Raw genomic sequence first — 15,303 nt, forward strand, 5'->3', positions numbered from 1 at the left:
AATATTATTCGAACCTTCCGGCTCGTTTTTTTTTTGTTACCGATTTTCAACGACCATAAAAACGAGACGCAAGGCTCGAATAATCGTATCGCGTTTTTCTGAATTGTTCATTTTTGTGCGCAAACTGAGCGCGAATTAAGGAATATTTATTGCACTCTGTACAATTAGAGTGAACAGTACGGAACTGTGTAGAATTCTATAGAACGATATAAAACTACGTACAGTTATATGTATAGAACCATGTAGATCTATGTAGAATTGTATAAAAGTATATAGAACTATATACAACTACATGGAATTCTATTGAAGAGGGACATTTAATTACATATTGTTTACTTGGCCGAACCAATTTACTTTCGTTTGTATCCATCTTCAAGCTGAAAGAACGCTCTTTCTACACATATAATTTGACTTTTAATTGTTATGTGTATATGCAATAATATTTGAAAAAGAACATTTAATTAGGCCTTGTTTATTTCGTTCGAATCCACTGGAGTAGCCAGACGTACTATTCTTGCATTGTCAATAGTTTCTTTTTAAATTGATCAATTTACTTTCGCCTGTATCCATCCTCAAGCTGAAAGAACGCTCTATCCGTACATATAATTTATCTTTTAATTTTCATTTATCTATATAATAATATCGGAAAAGGAACGATTAATTTCACATCGCTGATTCGGTTCCAATGCATTGACCTAGTCAGACGTTCTATCCTTGCATCGTCGATAGTTTCTTTTCAAATTGATCAATTTGCTTTCGCCTGTATCCATCTTCAAGCTGAAAGAACGCTGTTTTCACACATGTAATTTAACTTTTAATTTTTATGCGTATATACAATAATATCTAAAGAGGAACGTTTAATTTTACATCGCTGATTCCGTCCCAATGCACGTAGTCGAACACGCTATCTTTATATCGTTGATATTTTCGTTTCAAGTTGACCAATTTACTTCTGCCTATACTCACTTTGAAGCTGAAAGAACGCTCTTTCCACACACATAAAATAACTTTCAATTTTTACGTGTACGTATAATAATATTTGAAGAGAAACGTTTCCAAACGAATCCACCGATGTAGCCAGACATACTATCGTTGCATCGTCGATAGTATTGATTCAAGTTGGCCAATTTACTTCTGCTTATGTTCATTTTGAAGCTAATTATACCCTCTTTCTATATATGTAATTGGTTTTCTTGTTATTATGAGTACACGTTAGTTTCAGAAACATGTCTAATTTGATACTATATTTTACTTCGTTTCCGTACACTCACACATTCGAAATAGATATCTCGTGGTTCTTCAAGGCTTTTACTATTACTAACACATTAATCTCATAGAGAAAGCTTCAAAGAATCCATTGATATCTTTTCCAATCAAATCGATTCACGATAGCAACGTGGAATTTAATGTCAAACATTTTCCTGAAAATATTTTCAAAATGAACAAAATGAAGCTGTGCGACAATTCCTAAGTTATTACCCTAATTCAAAAGTGAAATTGTAAAATCATGTTCCACCAAAGGCAAAAAATTTTCCTAAAAGCTTTCTATCTATATATAATTTTGCAAGAAAAATCTTCTGAATGCATATTCATAATCCAGCTTCCATATGCATTCACAACATTAATATAATGATTAATCGATTTTCTATTAAGATTTTATGTATTTATAACAAAAACCAAATTTTCAAACATCCTGTAGATCAGAAAAGAATATTTAGTTCGAGAAGGAATGATTAGAAAATCTGTAGCTTTAAAAAGAAATTGTTAGAAAACCAGTAGTTTAATTTTTAAAAAAATTAAATTATTTGAAAATCTATAGTTTCAGAAAGAAATTGTTAGAAAACTTGAAATTTATTCAGAAAAGAAATTAAATATTAGAAAATCTGTAGCTTTTTAAAAGAGTAAACTTGTAATTCAATTTAAAAGAAAAAAGATGAAATTATTAGAAAATCTGCAGTTTTAAAAAGAGATTAGAAAACCTGTCGTTTTGAAGAGAAGAAAGGTCGATAGAGCATCGACGCTACAATGATTAAAGAAAGCAAGATATTCCCAAGCGAGTTTCCTTTGCATTAACGAAACTTCTGTTTCTCGCGAAGTTCCGCAAGTCGAGCGATTAAAAACGGGAATAGACTTTGAATCTGATTATGGCAGACGGTCACACGAGTCACCTCCGTTGGCAAAATGGTCACGTGCCGACGTGCAGGACAATGCAACATGCGTTCGACAAGGCTCGCCGTCGCGCAGTTCAATGCACACGTAACGAAAATCCTTAATGAGAGCCGAGAGTATTCCGTAAGGTGGGCGCGCAGCGCGGCGCGGACCAGCATGCGGTGCAATATTCGCACGCATTACCATTAATTTCGCCCGCATGCTGTTACGTAAAGTGCAGGTACACCTCTCCGTGATTGCTTGCGGTTCCAGCTCTCGGGGCTCGTAATGTTCGCGGCGCGGTGAACGTGCAACGCGGCCATAAAATCGCGGGCATACCGAAATAAAATTATTTCGAGGCGACTCGTGGACCTTTTTCACGCTGATCCGAGTTTCGAGACGTGCTTTCGAATTAACGTTATACGGCGACGCGTAATTCTAAAGTATTGCTCGTTTCGAGAAACGGCTTCGATAGTCTCAACGAGGTCGGTATAGTTGCTCCTTTTTTTTTCTGTGCAAACGTGTGAATTTTCATCGCGCTGCGATTTTGATCGAAGAGAAATTTTCCTGTGGGAATTAAAACGGCTTCAAACCGCGTCAAACGGTGCCAAACCGCGTCAAACTTAGTCATTTTCGCTTCGAACCTTGTAAACAATTTCGGTAGATATTCTTCTGTTGTTTTGCATAGCACTCGGTCGATTTCGATTAGTGTTCAGCTGCGTATAAATCGAGTTTTTATCGTTTTCGTACGATGCGATGTTTAATGCCGATTCCTTTCAAGCGATCTTCGACTGCAGAGCGAAATTTGTCGAAAGATAAATGCTGCAATGGTGACTAAAAGAGGTCTAGGAAGTTCGTTTATGTGCACGATCTAAGCAAAAGAAATTTTCATTGGAACGTTGTCAAACATTTACCAATTTTTGAAACGAATCGCAACGAACTGCTAAGTCAAAGAAAGTAATTTCATCAGGTAATTTTCTACACTGCGCGCAATATTTCTGTGCGCCTTTTACGTGATTCAAACACGATCGAACTGTATCAAACCGCGACCTATCACGATAAATCGCCTTCAAACTCGGCAGACGCATTCGAATCGCAATAAACTGTAAGGTCGAAGAAAATAATTTTATCAGTAAATCTACACTGCGCGCAATTTTTCTGCGCCTTTTACGTAATTCAAACACTATCAGACCGTATCAAACTGCGTCAAACCACGTTAAATCGCCTTCAAACTCGACAAACGTCTTCGAATCGCAACAAACTGCGAAGTCGACGAAAATAATTTTATCAGAGAGTCTAAACTGCGCGCAATTCTTCTGCGCCTTGTACGTAATTCAAACACCGTCAAACTGTATCAAACTTCGTCAAACCGCGTCAGATCGCCTTCAAACTCGGCAAACGCGTTCAGCAGACCTTTCTTCGTCTGTGCATATTAAATTCTGTAAAAACGATCGCCCAAATAGCGCGAAAGAAGCGCTGATTTCGAGGCCGCCGACAAAGGACTCGCGATTAGAGTGACGCGAGCAGGGACGGTTCCGTTGTCAGTGGATCGTTGTCGCAACAACGGAATTAATCCCGGGACCCGAAGCGTCTCTTGGGCACGCATTGCCGGCTCATTACTACATTTCTTTCTCGCGGACCTCGTGGTGGAGAACGTGTGCGGCTGCGGAATCCGATTGAGCAATATCGCCGATTGCTCTAGGGACGCGCCGCGCCGCACGTTCCGAGTCACGTGCACGCACACGTGCTCCCGTCCTCCTCTTCGCGAGGATTTATTAATTTCCGATAATCTCCAGGTTTCCCCGCCACGGTATTCTATGCGGCTCTAACGATAGCGGGGGCAGAGAGAATGCTCCGCGAAGCGATAGTCCCGCGGCAATTTAGATAGCAACCGAGCCGTTTGTTTAAAAACAATGCCGATTTCTCGACAATATTTCTGAATGGTATTTCAGATCATTCGAATTTTACTTATTCCGTCGTTTCTTCTTTTATATTTTCCTTTTCGAAGAACGTTCCGAAGAGCTACTTTTCGTTTAAAAAAAAAGGAAATTGTGTTCAGATTTGTACGTTTTGTTTAACAAAATTTATATTACCGTGGGACTTTTACTTTTTGTTTAACAAAATTTATATTGCTGTGGAACCTTTACTTTTTATTTGACAAAATATGTATCACTTTGGAACTGTTACTTTTTGTTTAACAAAATTTATATTGCTGTGGGACTTTTACTTTTTGTTTAACAAAATTTATATTGCTGTGGGACTTTTACTTTTTGTTTAACAAAATTTATATTGCTGTGGAACCTTTATTTTCTATTTAACAAAATATGTATCACTTTGGAACTTTTACTTTTTGTTTAACAAAATTGATATTGCTGTGGAACACTTACAAAAAGTTTTCAAAATTTATTGAACAAGCATTTTCAACAAATGTTCTCCCGATACAGACATTCATAAAATAAATAAAACACCGAAAAATCATGCATATTCTGTACATGTTTAACGGTCTTATTTATTATTTATGCAAAATAAAAAAAGATTTTGTTCAGCAATTGTATAAAACGACAGTTAAATAAAAGTATATTTATTCCATTCATATCTTTAATCAGTTCAAAATAACGTAACAATATTTTTCAATTCTTCCAATGTTTTCACTTTCCTTTATTTCTCACGTCAATTTTCGCAACAAATGCATAAAGATCCGCAGTCTAGTCACGACCGTGTCAAAATTATAAAGCGAAGACAAATGAGCAGTGCAGACAAAAAACAGAATTAAAAAATAACGCAGCATATTACTTTCACTCTACTAACGCCGTTAAAACAAGAGATACATTTTTATCGAATTTCTGTTGGTGTAAGACAGGGGTGTCAAACTCGCGGCCCGAGATGAGGGCTGTAAAAAAAAATAAAATAAAATAAAACGGAATAAAATGGAATAAAATGGAATAAAATGGAGGGACGTAAACAATAATTTAACTTTATATATGTTTATTACAATGTACTAGTCAAAATAACAATATTTGTTTCTATGTACATTGATTTTTTTTTTTGCGGCCCACCTAAAGTTAAGCATTGCTTATTTGGCTCAAGTTAGCTTTTGAGTTTGACACCCCTGGTGTAAGAGATGATGATAATTTTTATTTCGCACGAAGATCCGGAGTCTAGTCATGACCATGTCCTTCGCAGGATCTTCGACTTATTTACCACGTGTGTGTGCGCGTATGTTTTGTACTCTTTCACCAGGAAGGAACTAGAAACGCCGAGTCCCAGTTATGTCAGAAAAATGGCCGCACCTCTCACGGTAATACGTAAACACGCGGTGTGACTCAACAATGTTCGACCGGCGGTGGTTGGGTTTGGTCGGTTGGTTCTCGGGTCCTCGTTCGCATTGCGTGCGTGTAATTAAGAAGTGTCGATACCTGCGTTCGCCATTCGCAGCCGCGTTGCGTTTCGCAACGCGCCGCGCCGCAACGCGCCGCGCCGGCTCCTGGAGATCCGAATTATGTAACGGTGCCATTCCTCCGGGTAATCGTCGTGTACCCCTGTCTTGCCAAGTGATTGATACCGAAACGGGAGGCGCGTGGATCTCAATTTGCTTTCTACGTTCGAGCGGGGACGATGATTTAGATCCTCGCCGATGCCTGTCTGCCGCGTGGAAACGCTCCGACGGATTTTCATTTGTCAACGCCGATCAGGCCCCTGCCTCGGCACGTCCGTTCCACCTGAGAATACGATGCACGCGGGTGCCTTCGTTCGATGGATCTCGAAGAGAGTCCGGAATTCGATGCCATCGAATCTCGCCATTCTTCTGTCGTCGAATATTAAAACTTTCGAACGACGGAGATTTTTGTGGTCGATGGTTCTGCTTATTTTTTCCTGTATTGTGCAACCTGTTAGACGCTACTTCGGAATAGTCTCATTGGTTCGACTTAATTTTGTCAAAAGTTCTTCTCTCTCTCTCCCTATCTCTCTCTCTCTCTCGGTTTATCATGAAAATATTCAAAACTATTTTTAGTAGAATCGAACCTTCGTAATTATTTTCAAAATGAACAGTCAGCTCTAAACTTTTCTAAATTTTATTTTATGCTATTTTATTTTATTCTATTCTATTTTATTTTATTCTGTTTTATTTTATTCTGTTTTATTTTATTTTATACTATTTTATTATATTATATTTTATTCTATTTTATTCTATTCTGTTTTATTTTATTTTATTATATTATATTTAATAATACAATGATAATATTTTATTCCATTTTATTCCATTTTATTCCATTTTACTCCATTTTATCCCATTTTATTCCATTTTATTCCATTTTATTCCATTTTATTCCATTTTATCCCATTTTATCCCATTTTATTCCATTTTATTCCATTTTATTCCATTTTATTCCATTTTATTCCATTTTATTCCATTTTATTCCATTTTATTCCATTTTATTCCATTTTATTCCATTTTATTCCATTTTATTCCATTTTATTCCATTTTATTCCATTTTATTCCATTTTATTCCATTTTATTCCATTTTATTCCATTTTATTCCATTTTATTCCATTTTATTCCATTTTATTCCATTTTATTCCATTTTATTCCATTTTATTCCATTTTATTCCATTTTATTCCATTTTACTCCATTTTACTCCATTTTACTCCATTTTACTCCATTTTACTCCATTTTACTCCATTTTACTCCATTTTACTCCATTTTACTCCATTTTACTCCATTTTACTCCATTTTACTCCATTTTACTCCATTTTACTCCATTTTACTCCATTTTACTCCATTTTACTCCATTTTACTCCATTTTACTCCATTTTACTCCATTTTACTCCATTTTACTCCATTTTACTCCATTTTACTCCATTTTACTCCATTTTACTCCATTTTACTCCATTTTACTCCATTTTACTCCATTTTACTCCATTTTACTCCATTTTACTCCATTTTACTCCATTTTACTCCATTTTACTCCATTTTACTCCATTTTACTCCATTTTACTCCATTTTACTCCATTTTACTCCATTTTACTTCATTTTACTCCATTTTACTCCATTTTACTCCATTTTACTCCATTTTACTCCATTTTACTCCATTTTACTCCATTTTACTCCATTTTACTCCATTTTATTCCGTTTTATTTTATTTTATTTTATTTTTTTTCACTATACGTTCATACAAAATACAGTGAAAATATTTAATTATTTTCGATCTATTTCCATCATTTATAGTAGTTATTGGTAACAACCCATAAAAGTTGCTTGTTCCGAATCATTGCGCTTTTGTAAAATTTCCTTCAAAATTGAACCTTCGTCTGAACACGCCCTTCACGCAATGAAACGTGAATTTTCTATCGATGATATTTTCCCACGAGATTGTTCACGTGTTAACTGTTACGTGGAGGGGGGGCGTTCGTCGAAGAAATTAGAGCGAAGAATCTTCGAGAACATGCGACGGCGATGAACGTTGCTGACCCGGCGTCTCTCGTTGCGTGTCGGTTTGTTTGCGCAAGAAGATCCCGGAATGAGAATTAGGAAGCTGTTTGTAGCGTTCCGACGCGTTATCTCGTGTTTTCAACGAGTGTAATTCGAGTCATTAATTCGAGCAGCACCGGTGGAACAGCGCGTACGGGGGCAATTACCACCGGCGGCTAAGCACACCGGCGGTGTTTCACATTGTAGTGGAAAATTCATTAGCATGAACAACCCGTGTTACAGCGGGGCCGGGCTTCTTTTTTAACATTTACAATTCGCAGCCGCGCGATCTCGCACAGGTAGCCGGTGCCCGAGCACATGAATAATAAACCGACGATTACTCTGCGGCGAAGTTTGCACGAGCAAATGGCCGAATCGAATGGTTTGTAACAGAAGAGAGCCGTTTGTGCTCGTGGTCGTCGGTGTTTTCGTCGAGTTAAATCAGAGACGGCGAAAGATTTAAATCGTTGTATGTACTCGGATCGTTATTTCATTCATCGTGCTATTATTACGTATAGAGTAACAAACTGCGCCTTGGATCGTGAACAATAATTATGAAAATAGCAAATTGCCGTAACTGTAAACTGCGGCTGTAACACGTGCTTACGTGTCAGAAGCTTTTACTCGTACCTAATTAATACAGATTTAATGTCCTCTCTTAATCTTCGGGCATTGTTACGCTTAAGGACTTTTTATTGTTAATCTCTCGGAATTAATTGATCTTTCGGCTGTTTTACTGTCTCATTACTCGCGGTTAGTTGAACTTCTTAGCATTTTACTAGTTGAGTATCTGATTACTCGACTAGTGGATTGTTTGACTACTTAGCTACTTGATTACTTGATCTTTTTATTACTTTGTACTATTTCGTTACTCTACTGTTTGCCTTTTGTCTACTTTATTTATTGGCTATTAGGTTATTTGACTACTTAGCTAGTTGATTACTTGATCTTTTTATTGCTTTGTACTATTTCATTACTCTGTTTGTCTTTTATCTATTTTACTACTTGATTATTAGATTATTTGACTATTTGACTACTTGACTACAAGATCTTTCTGTTACTTTCTACTATTTCATTATTCCACTATATGATTTCTTGACTACTTGATTACTTGATACTTCGAATACTTTGTACTATTTCATTACTTTACTACTTGACTTCTTCAATATTTGATTATTAGATTATTTGACTATTTGGCTACTTGATTACAAGATCTTTCTGTTACTTTCTACTATTTCATTATTCCACTATATGATTTCTTGACTACTTGATTACTTGATATTTCTAATACTTTGTATTATTTCATTACTTTACTACTTGACTTCTTCAATATTTGATTATTAGATTATTTGACTATTTGGCTACTTGATTACAAGATCTTTCTGTTACTTTCTACTATTTCATTATTCCTCTATATGACTTCTTGACTACTTGATTACTTGATATTTCTAATACTTTGTACTACTTCATTACTTTACCACTTGACTTCTTCAATATTTGATTATTAGATTATTCACTTTTAGATTATTTGACTATTTGACTACTCGATTACAAGATCTTTCTGTTACTTTCTACTATTTCATTATTCCACTATATGACTTCTTAACTACTTGATTACTTGATATTTCTAATACTTTGTACTATTTCATTACTTTACTACTTGACTTATTCAATATTTGATTATTAGATTATTCACTATTAGATTATCTGACTATTTGACTATTTGATTTCTATTTCCTTTGTACTATTTCATTACTCTACTGCTTGACCCCTTGACCATTTGATTACTTGACTGTTAGATTATTTGACTGTTTGGCTACTTGATTACACGATCTTTCTATAACTTTGTACTACTCCATTACTCTACTATTGGTCTCCATGACTATTCAATTGTTTGACTCATCGACTGTTCAGCTACTTGACTGCTTGATTGTTTAAAGTCTTCACTTTTTAAATATTTGACTATTCGGTTACTTGATTGCTTGAGCAGTTGACTGATTGACTATATAACCATATAACCACTTAATTACTTTACCTTTCAAGCACTTATCTCTTTGATTACTCGATTAGTTGACTATTTGTCTATTGGGTTGGCTACTTGGATATTTGATCTCTCATCTTTGAACTACTTTGCCACTTATTTAGCCGACTACTTGATTATTTAATTATATAGCTGTTCAACAATTTATCTTTTTTAATAGTAGTGCAATATTTTCTGACTGCTTCACTATCTGACTACTTAATTGTCCGATGAGTTATCGAAGGTGAAGTTCTAAGAACGATGTCCCCAGGTGTCGTACTAATTTCTTTACTCCCGTTTACACCTGCGGACGTCTTTTACCAATACATAACACTCGTGCACGCCGTTCGGATATTTCCTCGAGGCCTGTTTAAATTTGATTGCATCGATTCGTGTCTCGCTCGCTCAGCAAGATTAATTCGTGTTCCCTTCGGCACACACTAAACCAGCATCTGTTCGCGCTGGAATTTTAAACGATCCATGGACGACTGTCTTACACTCTTGCTGGCAGAAGTCACGTCCATTCAGCCCGCCGAATGTCGCAACGGGTAGCGCACAAGCGAGCGAACGAGCGAGGTTCACTTATGAAATCACTGTTGAAATCTGCTCTTTCCCGCGCGATCCCTCGATAAGATTCATTCACGATCCCTCGGGTGTACATCCCTGTGATTAATGCTTCCTTAATCATTGGAAGGGAAGCGACTTTTTCAGCCGATCCGCTGTGACAATCTAATCAGCGGATCTGAAGCGAAAAATGCTTGCGGCGAACCGGTCGCGATGTTCCTGAGAAATTTCAACCATCTGCGGAAATGTTGTGCTAGCGTCGTAGAACAGAGCTCATTTTGTAGCCGAAAGTTCGTGGAACGTGATGATATATTTTTTTAATTTTCGAAGTAGAGATTTTTTCGGTGAAAATCGTGAAAATGTACGCATTTAGTAATTGAACGCGAGCGATCTTCATTTGTTCATCGAGTCTCCAGTTTTAATGATATCATCCTGAAACGGTGATCATTTTGTAGCTGAATGTTCAAGGAACATGGCGGTATTTTGTTGAATTTTCGAAGTGAAGATTTTCCAGGTGAAAATTACAAAAATGAATTGGTGGACGTCGTATCTACGAACTGGACGCGAACGGTCTTTATTTGTTCATCAAGTCGCCAATTTTAATGATACCACCCTGAAATAGTGATCATTTTGTAGCTGAATGTCCAATGAACATGACGGTATTTTGTTGAATTTTCGAAGTGAAGATTTTCCAGATGAAAATTACAAAAATGAATTGGTTGACATCGTATCTACGAACTGGACGCGAACGGTCTTCATTTGTTCATCAAGTCGCCAATTTTAATGATACCATCCTGAAATAGTGATCATTTTGTAGCTGAATGTCCAATGAACATGACGGTATTTTGTTGAATTTTCGAAGTGAAGATTTTCCAGATGAAAATTACAAAAATGAATTGGTTGACATCGTATCTACGAACTGGACGCGAACGGTCTTTATTTGTTCATCAAGTCGCCAATTTTAATGATACCACCCTGAAATAGTGATCATTTTGTAGCTGAATGTCCAATGAACATGACGGTATTTTGTTGAATTTTCGAAGTGAAGATTTTCCAGATGAAAATTACAAAAATGAATTGGTTGACATCGTATCTACGAACTGGACGCGAACGGTCTTCATTTGTTCATCAAGTCGCCAATTTTAATGATACCATCCTGAAATAGTGATCATTTTGTAGCTGAATGTCCAATGAACATGACGGTATTTTGTTGAATTTTCGAAGTGAAGATTTTCCAGGTGAAAATTACAAAAATGAATTGGTGGACGTCGTATCTACGAACTGGACGCGAACGGTCTTCATTTGTTCATCAAGTCGCCAATTTTAATGATACCATCCTGAAATAGTGATCATTTTGTAGCTGAATGTTCAAGGAACATGACGGTATTTTGTTGAATTTTCAAAGTGAAGATCTTCCAGGTGAAAATTACAAAAATGAATTGGTGGACGTCGTATCTAAGAACTGGGCGCGAACGGTCTTCATTTGTTCATCAAGTCGCCAATTTTAATGATACCATCCTGAAATAGTGATCATTTTGTAGCTGAATGTCCAATGAACATGACGGTATTTTGTTGAATTTTCGAAGTGAAGATTTTCCAGATGAAAATTACAAAAATGAATTGGTTGACGTCGTATCTACGAACTGGACGCGAACGGTCTTCATTTGCTCATCAAGTCGCCAATTTTAATAATATCGTGCTAAAACGAAGCTCATTTTGGAGCTGAAAATTAAAGAAACACAGCTATATTTTTAAAAATATTTTCAAGCAATTTCCCTGTACGATATTTCTCTATTTAAGTGCCAATATCTAAGCTCTCTTCGTCCCCTCAAGCATAACTCCAATCGATATATTCCTGCGACAGATAAATTCCTGAAAAAAGCTTCCCGAACGAAACGAAAGATTGTCCACGGTAGACCAAAAGCCTTCCGCTTAAAACGTGACAAATTTCAATCGGATCCGACGAACCAGAGTCTCCAAGATAAAAATCTGCAGGTGCGAGCCTGCTTCCGTGAAACCATGAAACGCCGCAACGATCGAAGGTCCGTACTTCCTAAGTTCGAAACCGGTAGAATGATGCCATAAACTCTCCCCCCTCCACCCTGATTTCATTTATGCCAAACGATCGCGATCATTACGGTCGCTCGATAAAAACTCGCATTCCGAATCGAAAAAGCCGCAGTTCGCCAGTAACTCGGGAAGTTTTCGCGCGATTTCACGAGCCGCGGATAACTGGGCCGATTTTCACGGAGATTACGATTTCGTTTTACGTTGTATAACACCCGTGGTTCGGGTCTTTCGTACCTCGAGATTTAAAAAAAAACGGCTTAACGATCCGGAGAAGAGAAAGGGGTGAGACAGAGAGAATAAATGAGCCCTCGATGAGGCAGCGCGCCGGTGATTTCGCGAGTAATTATCCTATCGCGAACAAAGTGTAATTAAGCCCGACTGATGACGCTGCATAATTCCATTATATAATGATGCCGCGAAAAATGCCGCTCGGGAAACACCGGCTCGCCTTGGCCAAGTTTTTCTGTCGGGACGATAATGATGGCGCGGGGCAAAAAGTTGTTAGATTTCGAAATCGGGGGTACACCGTAATTTCTCACGGAAATGCCAAATTTCGGGTTGCTGCAAATTTCCCTGCGCTAGTCCTACGCCTATCGCCTTCGAATCGTGTCACGTGGCCTGCGAATTGCCTTCGAATCGTGTCACGTGGCCTCCGAATTGCCTTCGAATCGTGGCAAAAAATTAGAAATAAAAAAGTTAAGTCATCGTTCTTATTCTAGCATTGCTATGTATTGAAATTAATGTACATCGGCATGCTGTTCGCTGTTTTTTCTTGCCAACTGTCCCGAATTTCTATAAAAACGAACCGCGAGCCCGTAAAATCGCGACTTAGTATTCTCAGATCTGCCGGTTTCAGTTCCAATTCTTCGAACATTTCTGGAAGAAATTACAGTATAGCGATCGATCTAATCGGGAAACAACTGGCGAATTACATATGTAACACCATGTTGTTGTGGCAAGCGTGTTGCGAGAGAGTGCTTGTTAACACAAAAAAACAGCACAAAAACAGCTGTTTTATATTATATAATATTATTATATTTATTCATATATTTATATGATATTTATATTTATTTATATATTTTATTATATTTATTCTGATTTTGAACAAGTGTTATCGCAACATTTGCTGTAAGTAACATATAAATTGAATAATAACAATATAATTGTTTTAATTTAAAAAAAAAATTAATTTTTATTATTCAATATAATTGAATAAATAATAATTATCATAAATTAAAAAATTAGTCACCCGTCATTTTGACGGGTTTCGTAAATCTGGTCGCAAGGATGAGGACACAATGATGCGTTGTCACTATTTGCACTGATTTGGGCTTTGTGTGGGAAATAGTGGTCTGGGTCGAAGTTCAAGCGTTAATGTTAGTTAATAGACCGTGGATCTTCGTGCGAAATAATCGTTCCTCGCGTCTATTACGAGAGCCCGACGTGATTCGAGTCGTAAGAAACAAGAACTAAATTACAGAGTTCTTTTTCTGTTAATTGCAAGACACAAGAACTCGAGGAAAATCGTCGGCGTCAGTTATAAAAGAAGCAGGAACTGAATAGAATTCTTTTTGTATTAAGTGCGATAAAGCAAGAGTTGAGTACAATTTTTCTGCATTAATTGCGAGGAGCAAGAACCGAATGTAAATTGTTCGCATTAAATTACAAAGAGCAAAACATGGATGAATATTATATGCATAATTGGTAAGAATTAAAGGTTGAATACAATCTTTTTGTATTAATTAGAAGAAGCAAGAACTAAGTGGAAATTGTTTGCATTTAATTACGAAGAACTAGACCTAAATGAAAATTGTGTGCATCGTTTGTAAGAAGTAATGGCCAAATACAATTTCTTTGCATTAATTACAAGAAGCTGGAATTAATTGGAAATTGTTTGCATTAAATTACAAAGAGCAAAACATGGATGAAAATTATATGCATAATTGGTAAGAATTAAAGGTTAAATACAATTTTTTTGTATTAATTAGAAGAAGCAAGAACTAAGTGGAAATTGTTTGCATTTAATTATGAAGAACTAGACCTAAATGAAAATTGTGTGCATCGTTTGTAAGAAGTAATGGCAAAATACAATTTTCCTTAATTAATCATAAAAAACGAGACCTAAATTTAAATTATCTGCATTAATTACAAGAAACAGGAGGTAAACACAATTTGTCTTTATCAATTATAAGAGGGAACGACGAAATGATATCTTTTTGTATTAATTACGAGGAAATTGTTTTTATTCAGTAGTTAAATAGCAGTAGTTAAATACAATTTTTCTGCATTAATTAGAAGCAGCAAGTACTAAACGAAAATTGTTTTTATCAATTGTAAGAAACAAAACGGCTAAATACAATTCTTTTCGCTTTAATTACAATCAGTTGCAAAAAGCAAGACGTAAATGAAAATTATCTGTACTAATTACAAGAAGGTAAATACGAATTGTCTTCATCAGTTGTAAGAAAGAATGGTAATTTTTCTACAATTTTTCTTAATTAATTACAAGGAGCAACACCTAAATAAAAATTGTCTTTCCCAATTATAATTAGCAATGGATAAAGAAGACAATTTTTTCTACATTAATTACAAGAATCAAATCTTGAATAAAAATTGTCCTTATGAATTGTAAGAATCACAATGGCTACACGCAATTTGTTTGCATGAATTGCAAGTTGTTCGGATTACATAAAAATTGTTTTTATCAATTATAAGAAACAGGATCTAAATGAATCGTAATCCAAGAAAAATGGCACGAATGTTCATCTTACTGCAATAAATTGCTATGATATTAGAGTAATCTGCTTCTGTTTCTTTTTTTTTGTTTTTTTTTGTTTTTTTTTTTAAATTGAAATCTGAGAGTTAAGACTGTGCGAAGTGTTGATGCAGTGTCGAATCCAAGAGCAGTGACCAGTGGCGCACACGTAAATGGTAACTGATCCCCGTCGGACACAAGAGAACGATAAGGCAGATTGAGTTATGGGAAACGATCCTCTAGTTTTTATCACGCGTTTCGTCTTCCAAGTGTCT

The 15,303-nt window shown here is 36.2% G+C and overlaps 1 protein-coding gene across 8 annotated transcripts in view; it reads left to right on the top strand.

Annotated features, from left to right (window-relative positions):
• The window catches only part of LOC117224088 (uncharacterized), a 211,503-nt gene that overhangs the window by 168,424 nt on the left and 27,776 nt on the right, over positions 1-15,303 (top strand). Inside the window, exon 1 of one of the 8 annotated variants that reach the window (XM_076521447.1) lies at positions 13,937-13,977. The exons of 6 other annotated variants lie outside the window; for them this stretch is intronic. In XM_076521447.1, the coding sequence (XP_076377562.1) occupies positions 13,952-13,977 (26 nt within the window). In that variant the 5' untranslated portion in view covers positions 13,937-13,951. Of the gene's footprint in view, positions 1-13,936; positions 13,978-14,178; positions 14,220-15,303 lie in introns of those variants that run through there. One more of the 8 variants, XM_076521446.1, reaches the window with a different exon arrangement.

Source organism: Megalopta genalis, chromosome 5 (assembly GCF_051020955.1).
Source record: "Megalopta genalis isolate 19385.01 chromosome 5, iyMegGena1_principal, whole genome shotgun sequence".
Taxonomy (NCBI): Eukaryota; Metazoa; Arthropoda; class Insecta; order Hymenoptera; family Halictidae; genus Megalopta; species Megalopta genalis.